This window comes from Kogia breviceps, chromosome 15, assembly GCF_026419965.1.
Source record: "Kogia breviceps isolate mKogBre1 chromosome 15, mKogBre1 haplotype 1, whole genome shotgun sequence".
Taxonomy (NCBI): Eukaryota; Metazoa; Chordata; class Mammalia; order Artiodactyla; family Physeteridae; genus Kogia; species Kogia breviceps.
Window position 1 is genome coordinate 79,181,038 of NC_081324.1, and position 12,596 is coordinate 79,193,633.

The window sequence follows — 12,596 nt, forward strand, 5'->3', positions numbered from 1 at the left end:
TAATAATGGATGTTTCTTAAATGTAATTGAAATGACTTTTAAAGGGGTAAATGCTTTCAAAGCGCAATGCTTTGCTCGATAAAAGATGGACTGGCTAGTCAGTAAGTAGCACTAACCTTTCAGAAAAAAAGATACTGTAATAAGTAATAGCTCAGAAACATGTACAACCATGGGGGATTTTCAAATAGTACATGTTCAGCACGGGGAAGGAGAAATTAATTCTCTTACTGCCCTAGGGTTTTAGGAGAAACCATTGTGAGAAGTCAATTTTGCATTTTGTCCATGACTATTTGAAATTTTTATTTTTATTTATTTATTTATTTTTTTTTTGCGGTATGCGGGCCTCTCACTGTTGTGGCCTCTCCCGTTGCGGAGCACAGGCTCCGGACGCACAGGCTCAGCGGCCATGGCTCACGGGCTTAGTTGCTCCGCGGCATGTGGGATCTTCCTGGACCAGGGCACGAACCCGTGTCTCCTGCATCGGCAGGCGGATTCTCAACCACTGCGCCACCAGGGAAGCCCTGAAATTTTTTATAATTGCTCTTTCTTCATCAGTAAACAAAATTAGAGGTTTAAAAAATACAAAATTTTATTATACAGTGTAAAATGCTGAAAAGTCAAAACACATAAACTCCTTAAGGAAAATTAAATTTTACATCCAGGTTTCTATGTAAAAGAGAAGACCCATGATTAAATTCATCATTGGGTTGATTTTCTTTTCCCTTTTATAAAATTAGAATGCTTCAGAATGTTGGGAAGGTATTTACCATTACGTCTATATTTAGAGATTTTTTTAAAAAATTTACTGTATTGTGGTCTATTTTGCTTTCAAATAATGAAGGGACCTTTAATGCCACTGAAGGCATATATATCAAATACAAGGGATAGTCTACCGCTATGCTGTCCAATAAGATACCCTTTAGCCACATGGATATTTTAATTAAATAAAATGTAAAATTCAGTTTCTAAGTCACACCAGCTGTGTTTCAAGCTAGCCACTAACTATGGCTACCACAGTGAACAGTGCAGATACAGATAATTTTTATCACTGTAGAAAGCTCTATTAGTGCTATAGATTAAAAATGCATCTCAACCCACATTTTTGAAATTTATAAAAAAAATATTTGATAGGTCAATTTAAAATTTTCTACGTTATTTCCTGGGAAATCTAAATTCTTATTTCAGCAGGCAAAGAGAGATTAGGTGTGGGATTTATGCATCTAGGTTTAAGGTTCTAGAGAGGAAGGCACTGGGATCTACTACCATTCATACTGAGGGATATTTATTAATACATTACGTTACTCCAAAATTGCTCTTACTTAATATTATAATCCCAGAAAAGCAAGATGCTTCTAAATGCTAGCAATCAGAAGAGATAGGCTATGTAGAGACCTGTGGTTTTACAGGTCAGAGTTTTGGTGAGTATTAGTTAGCTAACATTAAGTGTACTTACTGAGAGGGAGCTCTTCAGTGCTGTGGCAGCAGCTAAATTTCAAATTTTGATAACTTGATTTACAAAGTTAACCTGTGGAATCCACACTATTCACATAACAGAATAAAACAAAACACATTCATATGCAAATATGTATAACTTTAATATTAGTTGGTTTGTCTCAGATAAAAACTAACACTTGTGGGTTAGGACCCTGCTTACCAAATTAAAAGTCAAATCACTGGAAAAATTAAAACTTGAGACCATAGTGATTTTAATTGACACGTAGCTAATTAAATAACCCACTAAGGTATACTTAAAAAATAATGCTATTTTAGAAGTTAGTCTGAGAAGAGGTCAAAATTTTTAATCTATTTTAAATATAATAAATAATGCTACTGCTAAAAGTATAATCCCTTGCATTTCCTTAAAATTTTAAAAAATTTTATAAAAGAATTCTTAGTTTTTGTACTAGCTACATAACAGAGATCACCAACACTAAGTCTCCAAATATTATACAAGAGATCACAGGATGAGGCAATGTTTTAGTCTAACAGTGGATACCCAAGTGCATAGGGAAATAAATTTTAAAATATTCAACACCATTGCTTAAAACAAGTTCAAAACTCTGCAGACAACTTAAATAATGAAGCAATTTTAAAATGAGGGCAATGTGACTTGAGAAGCAAGTAAGAACAAATTAAACTATCAGCTTTACTGGATATGTGGTCTGTTGGTTACATCACCCCTTCTAGTAGCAGCCCCTTTGAAAATGACTATACTTGCCTCCCAGAGTTTCCGACCTGAACACATTTTAAGATCAATACTGGACAGGGTGAATTTGCTATTTTACGCAGTTAAGCACCGCTGCATATGATTTACAAATGTTGATGAGAGGACCAACATCTTCTTTGCTGTTGAAGAATGATTTCAGAAGTTTAAGAACAAATATCATGTTCTACCTTACCAAGACAAAATATATGACTTGTTTATAATTTATCCTTAAAACATTCTCATCCAGGAACGAACAAAATAGCTCTTTGAAATACCAATATGAATTGGGGACCAGTTTTAAGTAAGTCTGTGTTAACCTCATAAATTTATAATGTCCTTTCTTTAAAAAAAGTAAAACTTCTTCAGATTAAAAACTTTACTATTATTCCCTGGACAAAGGGCTTTACTTTTATTTTGAAGTTTTTCCCTAAATGTCTGACTATTTGCTTCTGAAATGAGGATTCATGGTGTGGTCACTTGTTCAGAGTTTCTAGGTTCACTTGAAATTAACCTTGGAAACCACTCTACTGGACTCTGTTATGCTTTGCGTATACCTTTATCACACACTCCTCATAATACTTATAATGGCTTGTGCATGAGACTGTGAGCTTTTTGAAGGCAGAGTAAATGTGGTTTGAAAAATCTGTCTTCCCAGCACCTAGCATAGTGCTTGATACTTTGCTGGCATTCAAAAATATTTGCTGAATAAATAAGCTCAAGAATATAGGTCTGAGGAGATTCTGAAAAAATGACATTTTCTTTGTTATTATTTAACAGAATTCAAATTTGTACTTCATAAAAACTTGCCACTCTGTACTCTAAGGAAGTCACAAAACAGTGACACACACACAAGCACACCTTTACATGGCAGGGGTGGGGTGGGGGTGGGAAGCGGATCTAAAAATGTCTTTTTTTCTGGTGACGAGACGTCTTTTTATAGATTCCCATACTTTTCACGCTGTGGAGAAGGGATCAGCAAACCCACCATCTCTTTCATTTTGTTCAAAATGATTAAATGATTGCCTAAGCAGGTACAGCTATCAAAAGCTGGGGCCAGAGGAAAGCGAGAAGATGGAAAAGGATATCTTCACCTGGAAGGACAGCTATTGGGGAGAGAAAAGGACTAGCAGAACACAGAGGATAAAGATGTTACTATAGAGAGGTGTTTTGGATGACTGCTCCCTTTAAGAAACATTGCCTTCGGGCTTCCCCGGTGGCGCAGTGGTTGAGAGTCCGCCTGCTGATGCAGGGGACATGGGTTCGTGTCCCGGCCCGGGAGGATCCCACATGCCGCGGAGCGGCTGGGCCCGTGAGCCATGGCCGCTGAGCCTGCGCGTCCGGAGCCTGTACTCCGCAATGGGAGAGGCCACGACTGAGAGGCCCACGTACCGCAAAAAAAAATAAATAAATAAAATTAAAAAAAAAAACAAAAACATTGCCTTCATATGTTAATTTACTTTTACTCTGCCAAACGTGAGCTGAAGAGTCAAAGAACCCGCCCCTCTCTTCAGCAAGAATAACAGGAATGGCCACTGAAGCAAGTGAAAATTAAACTAGAACATCCTATCCCCTCAAGGACATTTCCCTTTTTTTCCTCCAACGAAAATGGTAAAAGCTGTTCTTTTTTTAAAGAAGGGGGAAGAAAAAACCCACTAACATTGACTAATAGGAAGGGTCAAGTAAAGCTTTAGGAGTTAGAAGAGAATGATTTTTAAAAAATAATCTTTAGGGCTTCCCTGGTGGCGCAGTGGTTGAGAATCCGCCTGCCGATGCAGGGGATACGGGTTCGTGCCCTGGTCCGGGAAGATCCCACATGTTGTTGAGCGGCTGGGCCCGTGAGCCATGGCCGCTGAGCCTGCGCGTCCGGAGCCTGTGCTCCGCAACGGGAGAGGCCACAACAGTGAGAGGTCTGTGTACCGCAAAAAAAAAAAAAAAAAAAAAAAAAAAAAAAAAAAAAAAAAAAAAAAAAAGAGGGCCATGATGACTAGAGTTCATTAGGCATACTAGAAACAACAAATTGAGTAATAAACGGAGTTTTAATATATTAAAGTCTCGTGATCTATATTAATAGAAGGCAGCAGCAAGCAACAGTAATTGATTTTAGACTTAAACAAAATAAAAGTATATCTTTTAATTGACAAATTAAAAAAATAGACTTTGTTGCTTAGGATGATATTAAAATTTGTTTGCTACTGCTGTACACCCAATGATTTTAAGGTGTAGGGTGGAGGCTCAGAGGCAGCCTAGGCTACAGCAAAAAAAACTAATCTGGATTAAGAGTTTTCCCTGGACTCATTTGTGAATAATCAAGAACTGAGGTGTAGAGTTGTGTCCTATAAAAGTTCAACTTCATTTTAGTTCACAAAACATTTATTGAGTGCTTACTACGTGACAGACACCAATCTAGGTGGTACGTGAAGAGAGATGTCCTTGAGGACCTAACAGTCTACAGATGACGTGATATTCTTGTTATTGGAAAAAGCAGTGTGCAACACTAGCAAGAGGAAAAGAAATAAGTGCTCAAAGTTTATTTTGTCAGAATATACATTTAGACCTATCAAATCATTCTTGCTCAAAGTGAAGATTAGATTAGGATCCCTTCAGGGCCTGGGAAAGACCAGAGTAGAGGCAAAGATTGTAGAGAAGTAACCTGAAATCCTGATGTTAAAGGAATATTTTCAGTGTCCCACTTTATATTTTTTGGACTTGATCCGTGATAGAACTGTCCTCTTAAAATCAGGGCATCTTTATTCTGGATGAAGAACAGTTAATTGCAAACCATGCCCTTACCAGTTACACATGGCCTTTAAAAGTAAGTTCACTTCCTATATAAAATGGTCATCTGGTCATATATATGATTTGACTAATTTAGGATATGTCTGCAGTCTTGATTTTAACAGTCAAGGGTTGGAAAAAAAAATTCTCCACTCTTATTCTTATATTTTGATATTTATTAAGCATGTTCTTATTGTCTAGAGTACTATTATTGGAGAAAATCTATTTATTTTAGTCTTTCAAACCATAAAGATATTTAATATTATTTAACCCTTTTAATTCATTATGTTCAGTGAACCAAAACAGGATGGTGTTTAGTATCTGGTATTTAGTTCATTCACTGTGTACTTTTTGTCAGTTTCTCATTCATTCCATAGTTATTTACTTATTCATTTCATAGCCTATGCTGTGCCAGGCACTGTTCTAGGTGTTGAGATATAGTGCAGAAGAAGGTAAGTATAGTTTTAGCCATGATGAAATTTATACTCTACTCATGAAATAATACATGAGTACACAATATAATATAAATTAGTATGTATATAATATAAATATAATAATAAATATAAATATAATATAAATATAAATTAGTACACAATATAATTTTAGATAGTGACAAGTATTAAAAAGAAAATCAAATAGGATAATGAGATAATGGGTAAAACATTACTTATAAAACGATAATTTAGTGATGTATAGGCTTTTCTAAGATTCTAGAAATACAAAACTGGAAAATGTTTCATAAAACAGTACTGATGGCTTTTTTGTCTAATCTTTGTGGTCACAAATTACAATAGACCCAGAAACGCACTGCTCAGATCCCCCTTTAAAGGAAGGAGTTGTTGTCGGCAATCGTCTTTGGCTGTCAGTTCTCCTACGGGCTGCAGAGAGAGCAGCCTTGTCCAAGTTTGCACCCTTCCCGGATTCCGCATATGCAATGACTGATCTAGCCCTGGCCATTTTGGCCCAGTTTGGACAACTCTGAAGGGCCATTTTAGCTCCAAAGTTCCCTGGAGGGGTTGGTGAGGCTGCCATTGGACTGCATCTCAGTTCAACTTTGCCCTCTGCCCAGTGCTGCTTCTTTCTCTTCCCTCCCACAGGTGTTGACCCCAAAGGGACTTCCTAATTAAAACAAAACAAAACAAAACAAGATCCTGCTGTGCTAAACCATCTCAGCTCTGCTTCCTGGAGAATCCCATAGGCAACACGTTACCCATAGCTACACGTAATACAGTGTAGCTACCATCCCATCTACATGGAGAAGGGACTGATCCAGGCACTGGCTTTTAGGGAAAAAAAGCCTTTTCAATTGAAATCTTAAGTGGAATCCGAATACATAATGTAGGAGATAAAAGTACACCTTGTCCTGAGTGAGGCATGGATGAAGCTTGCTCCTGAGCACAAAAGTTTAGAGCTGGAAGCAACCTTGGAAATCATACAGAACAACTCCTTATTTTACAGATGGAGAAAATTAGGCCCAGAGAGGTTTGTGACTTGTCCAAAATAAAATAAAACAGTGGCAGACAGAACTTTAAACTAGTTTCCTCACTCCTATAGTCTACTATATAAAATTTTCTATTGAGAGTTTAAGATCCCACTTTATTTATGTTCCCAAGTGGAAAACTTTTAGGAATTCAAGTAAACCAACAAATAATGAAACTTCTGAATAACTGTCTTCTATTGTGTTTAAAGATAATATAATTTTAAGCTCAGGTATAGGACTAAATGGGTTTCATGAAGAGATACCCTTATTTAATATTGTTTTTATATATAATATATTCTATTCTTCTAGCCTGCTTATAGTTTTTTCCTTTTTTCATTGTGGTAAAATACACATAAAGTTACCATCTTAATTATTTTTAAGTGTACAGTTCAGTGCTAATACACTTAAAATGTTGTATGACTGTCACCATCATCCATTCCCATAACTCTTTTCTCCTTGTAAAACTGAAGCTCTGTACCCATTAAATAACAATTCCCCATTTATCCCCTCCCCCAATCCCTAGTAACCATCATTATACTTTCTGTCTATGATTCTGACTACCCTAAGAGCCATACAGTATTTGTCTCTTTGTGACTGGCACATTTATTTCACTTAGCATAATGTCTTCACAGTTCATCCACATTGTAGCATATGGCAGAATTTCCTTCCTTTTAAAGGTTGAATAATACTCCATTGTACATATATACCACATTTTGTTTATTCATTCATCTGTCAATGTATATTTACATTGCTTCCACCTCTTTGCTGTTGTGAATAATGTTGCTATGAACATGAGTGTACAAAAATCTCTTTGAGACCCTGATTTCAATGCTTTAGGATATATACTGAGAAGCGGAATTGCTGGATCATATGGTAATTCTATTTTTAATTTTTTAAGGAACCACCATACCATTTTCTACAGTGGCTGCACCCTTTTACATTCCCACCAATAGTGTACCAGGGTTCCAATCTCTCCACATCCTCACCAACGCTTGTTATATGCTGTTTTTTTAAAATAGTAGCCATCCTAATGTGTGTGAGGTGGCATCTCATTGTAGTTTTGATTAGAATTCCCTAATAATTAATGATGTTGAGCATCTTTTCATGTGCTTACTGGCCATTTTTATATCTTCTTTGGAGAAATGTTGATTCAACATTGGCTCATTTTTGATTCAGGTTGTTTTTTTGCTGTTGTTGAGTTTTAGGAGTTCTCTATATATGCTGGATATTAATCCTTTATAAGATAGATGATTTGCAAGTATTTTCTCCCATTCTGTGGGTTGCCTTTTTACTCAGTTGATATTTCAGACTATAAATTAACATCTGGTTTTCTTAACAGATTACACCAAGGAGAAAAAAGTATTGAAAGGCCCATATTATTACAAGAAAGCTCTATACTGGCATGTAAAAATTAAATTAAAACCCCCAATGAGTTCAAGACCAGCGACTTTTTCTTGTTGATTATGCCAGTAGAGTCTCTCTTCTAATTTTGTGTGCTCATTTGAGAGGTCCTGTAGTAAAAAGATCCAAGAGAATTCCTCTTCTTTTGCTCTCTATCCCCATGGAGCCCCAGAGGTAATGGAAAAGAAAAAGTCGATTCTATCAGCATCCATGCTAGCTCCTTCCAAAAAGAGAGTCCAGCAAAACCTTCTTTGCAACCCTTCAAATACATGACCACTTGCCCAAGTTCAAAGAAGGACAGCTGACAATGCTGAACTCTTAGCAGATTTCCGCATCTGCATGCTATCACTCCTTTCCTCAAAATGCTTTTATGGTTTTCTAATAATCTGGGTCCTTGAGGTCTCTCTGGTCTCAATTCACTTTCTACGTAGTTCACCAAACTCTAATCTCTCAGATCCTTCCCTTCTTCCTTGAACATACAAAGTTCCTTTTGTCACAGGGCCTTTGTACATGCTGCTTCTTGACTCACCCCAATCTTTCACCCCAAGGTAGCTAACTTCTATTTGTTTCTGAAGTTTTAGCTTAAATGTCACTTTATTGGGGAGACTTTCCCCTACTCCCTGCTAGATTAAGTCCTCCTTTTACCCAGAACAAGTTTTATAAATTACATGATAAAGTTACTTGTGTGATTATTTGCTTAATCTCCGCCATAGATAATAAGCTCCATGAAGGCATCATGTCTGTTTTGTCTGTATCCACAGGGCCTACCATAGTTCCTAGCAGATAATAAAGGTCCCCACCAGTGTTTGTTGAATAAATGAACAAGTTAATCAGTTCAGAAAATAAATGTAATCCCTACACTATTCATGACTGGGCACCAATATATTTTCTCATGCCTTTCATCCTTACCTGTTCAATTTCCTTTTTCTCCCAAGAAAAATGCACACTTAATAGACGTCTAAGTGAAAAAAATTCTTAAACTTGCTCACCTACTGGAATTAGACTGTGATCACTGATACTTATTAAAATAAGTACACAGGGACTTCCCTTGTGGCGCAGTGGTTAAAACTCCACCTGCCAGTGCAGGGGACGTGGATTCGAGCCCTGGTTGGGGAGGATCCCACATGCCATGGAGCAACTAAGCCCACATGCCCTGTGTGACTAGAGCCCATGCTCTGCAACAAAGAGAAGCTACTACAATGGGAAGCCCGTGCACCGCAACAAAGAGTAGCCCCACTCGCCGCAACTAGAGAACAGCCCATGCACAGCAACGAAGTCCCAACGCAGCCAATAAAGAAAGAAAGAAAGAAAGAAAGAAAGAGAGAAAGAAATAGGCACAGATACAGCTTGCCTAGTCCTACATTATCTTTTTACCATAAAAGAACTATCAGGTGCTAGGTTGAGTCCCACATTTCAGTTGTAAAAGGGGAACTAAAATACCTGGATGCTAAGGGACCTGAGCTGGCTTCATTAGGATTGGCAAAGCCTAGTGCTGTGAAAGGGACCAGGAAACTTACCTTCCTGTGCACAACAGAGGAACTGGAATTTACTGGGCTTTCGTCATCATGCATCATGACAAGTTCCGAGCTGCTATCATCCATGACCTCCTGCATGCTGTTCACACTGCTGCTCTGGCTGCCTGTGCTCACAGACATGCTTGGGATGGAATGGTTGCTGCCCAGGCTGTCCAATTCCCTGCTCAGGCTGGTTCCATGTTCGCTGTCCTGTAAAAATGGGGCACTCGGGTTAAAAAAAAAATGACTGGAGATAAAGTACCAATCCATTGACTAAGCTATTAAGTACACTCAATTTTGCAGTGCCAAGTTGCTTTTCTGCCAAATCTGCAAGGATAAACTTTTAACGTAGTGGCTCCACTACTCCCCTACCATTTTCTGACATCTTCAATTCACTTCTATGCCTTCCACAGGGGCTATTCTGGACATGGGTCATAAGGCTCCAAATGCTGCTATGCCAGGGCTTTCCTCTGTCATATGTAACTATCATATTTTTTTTGTGTGTGTGGTATGCGGGCCTCTCACTGTTGTGGCCTCCCAGTTGCGGAGCACAGGCTCCGGACGAGCAGGCTCAGTGACCATGGCTCACGGGCCCAGCCGCTCTGCGGCGTGTGGGATCTTCCCGGACCGGGGCTCGAACCTGTGTCCCCTGCATCGGCAGGAAGATTCTCAACCACTGCACCACCAGGGAAGCCCTGACTATCATATTATTGTATTGCTATTCGGTAATCAGAACCAGGCCAGGTTTCTGAGAGACCTTCAGGAACATCAGGGTGCTAGGGAAAGACAGCAGGCTATTGAACAGGGGGCCTCTAGGATATCTACAAACACGGCAGTCGTCACTTGAAACTCAAAGCGAGTGAAGAGAGCTTTTAGAGATTTGACAAACAATATGGTCCCTTGCAAGTCATTACTGAGTAACTTCATATCGAAGCAGGGATATTAATTCTACTGTCCTGGACAGGTAATTAAATTCTGCCTCCCTCAGGCAATTCTATCATGCTTACCTCTGTAATCTTATTAAATATATCTGTCAAGTAATACTGGTATTCATCACTACTCGTCCAAAGACTACTATTTGAGAAGTGATAAAATAATCAGAACATATAATTTATCCATCACAGTGGGATATCTTTCGATACAAGATTAAATAATATAATTAAAGAAACTTAGCTCCCCCCTATTTTCAAAGAACCATGCTGTACATACATAACTTTAATGAACTGTTACTTAGCCATGGTGATATAAGGAATCACTGACAAAGGTAATTTGGGTAATTTAAAATGACAGATAATACATTATATTTTTAATAGATTTATTTTCCCAATTAAAAGGGCTCATTTGTATATAAGCAATCAAGAGACTTTATATTCCAATTCAGCTTTCTTAATTTCATTTTTATAATTACTGATAAAATAATTTTATTTTCTTTCATATTAAAAAGCTAAACTAAAATTCATTCTTCATTCTTTTCCTATTTTTTAATCTATTTTTAGAGGAAGAGGAGTCCTTTCTTTTGTTCAAGGCTAATCCCTGCACTAATGCTCTTACTGTTATGCACTTCCTGAGATCCTACTTCTTTAACTGCATCTCTTTCCTCTATCTCCAATGCCTCTGTCCTGGCTCCTTTCCTTCTGCATATAAATATGAAGAGGGCTGCCCTATATGTATGTACCTTCCTACCTACTGCCCTTTGTCACTTTTCCTTCTTGGCCAAATTTACGAATCTTAAAATAACCAACTTTCACTATCTCTGCCTTCTCACTTCCCATTTATTCTACAACCCACGGTAATCTACTATTTATCCTAACTATTCCTGTAAAACTGCTTTTACTAAGGTCATCAAGAAGGCCCTACTTGTAAAACCCAGTTAGCATTGTTTTTGGTCCTTATTTAACTTGACTGCTCTGTGGCATCTGATGGTATTGGCTGCTCCCTTCTTGAAACTGTGTACGCTCGTAACATCTGTGATGCCTTTATCAACCAGGTCTCCCTCTTCTTATGTGGCATGGACCCTCTTCTCATTCTACATTCAGCTCCTTGATTTATCATCATTGTAATGTCCTTGACCCCCATCTAACTATCCTTTACCCAGACCTCCTTCCTATGTTCTGGACCTGTATTTCCCAACCAAATGCTAGACATCTCCGGCTCAGGTGTCCCAATTATCATTACCCTTCCCTTCGACCAATCCTTCTTAAGTTAATTTGAATGAGAAACCAGAAAGTCATCTTTCTTTAAAAACTCCATCTGTACACTGTGCCAGGAACTTAAGACTCAGTAGGCATCAAACTGAAATCATGCTTAACCTACTCTTTCTCCTTGGTTCTTTTTCTCTGTTCTTGCTATTGACATACTATAGTCACCTAGGCTCAAATGCTCAGAGTCACCGTAAATTCCTCCTCATCTGTCACTGTCAATGACATTTTTCATATTTTGCCTTATTTAAGAGTTATTTTATGAATGTCTCTTCTGCAACTCTGCATGTCTCTTAAGGCAGAGAACATCAATTACATTGTTATTCCCCAAAGTGTTTTTCATAGCGCGCTGGCCCAGAACATTTTCACATAGTAGGCATACTATAAGTGCCTGCTAAAATAAACTCAACCTACTTCTTCATCTTCCTGTGACTCATTCAAGGGTCCATTTCGTGTCTCTTGGAAAAGGATTTTTTTCATTTTCCGGTACTGTAGGTTATCTAGCTCACGAACAGCATCTTTTGTCCTCTGTATGAGGTCAATTAGGACACGTAGTGGCCGGTCTCGTCGAACAAAGTCATGCTAATTGAGGGAGGAGAAAAAACAGAAACTGATAATGAGGAGACATATTTTTAGGTGCTAGATTTAGATATAAAAGTAAATAGATATAAAACAGCTCTGTGGATTTTGAAGAAATAACAAGATATGATTTTCATTTCATGTAGCCTGTCATCTTTATAAATCTCATAGAGGGATAACTATGCTTTTCTCTTCTTCCTCAAGCCCCATTCTGTGGACTTGTCCTAGAATTTACTTGAGAATTCTTGAGGTTTACTTTACCATAGAGTAACAATAACTAGAACTTTAAATAGTGGCTGAGAGTTTGTGACTTTCAAATCTGAAACTACATAATAAGCAAAAGAATAACTATAAGAATAACTATAGAATATTCTTGTTATAATCTGCCCCAATCCTCTTCCCCACCCTATGCTACCCTTTTAAAAACAGACTTGTGTATATTT

General features: G+C 37.9%; 1 protein-coding gene across 2 annotated transcripts in view; it reads right to left on the reverse strand.

Moving 5' to 3' along the window:
• The window catches only part of TAOK3 (TAO kinase 3), a 182,772-nt gene that overhangs the window by 32,339 nt on the left and 137,837 nt on the right, over positions 1 to 12,596 (reverse strand). For both annotated transcript variants that reach the window (XM_059041075.2, XM_067015109.1), the window contains exons 12-13: positions 11,989 to 12,156; positions 9,380 to 9,586 (exon numbers count right to left, since the gene is read on the reverse strand). In XM_059041075.2, coding sequence (XP_058897058.1) covers positions 9,380 to 9,586; positions 11,989 to 12,156 — 375 coding nt within the window. The remainder of the gene's footprint in view (positions 1 to 9,379; positions 9,587 to 11,988; positions 12,157 to 12,596) is intronic.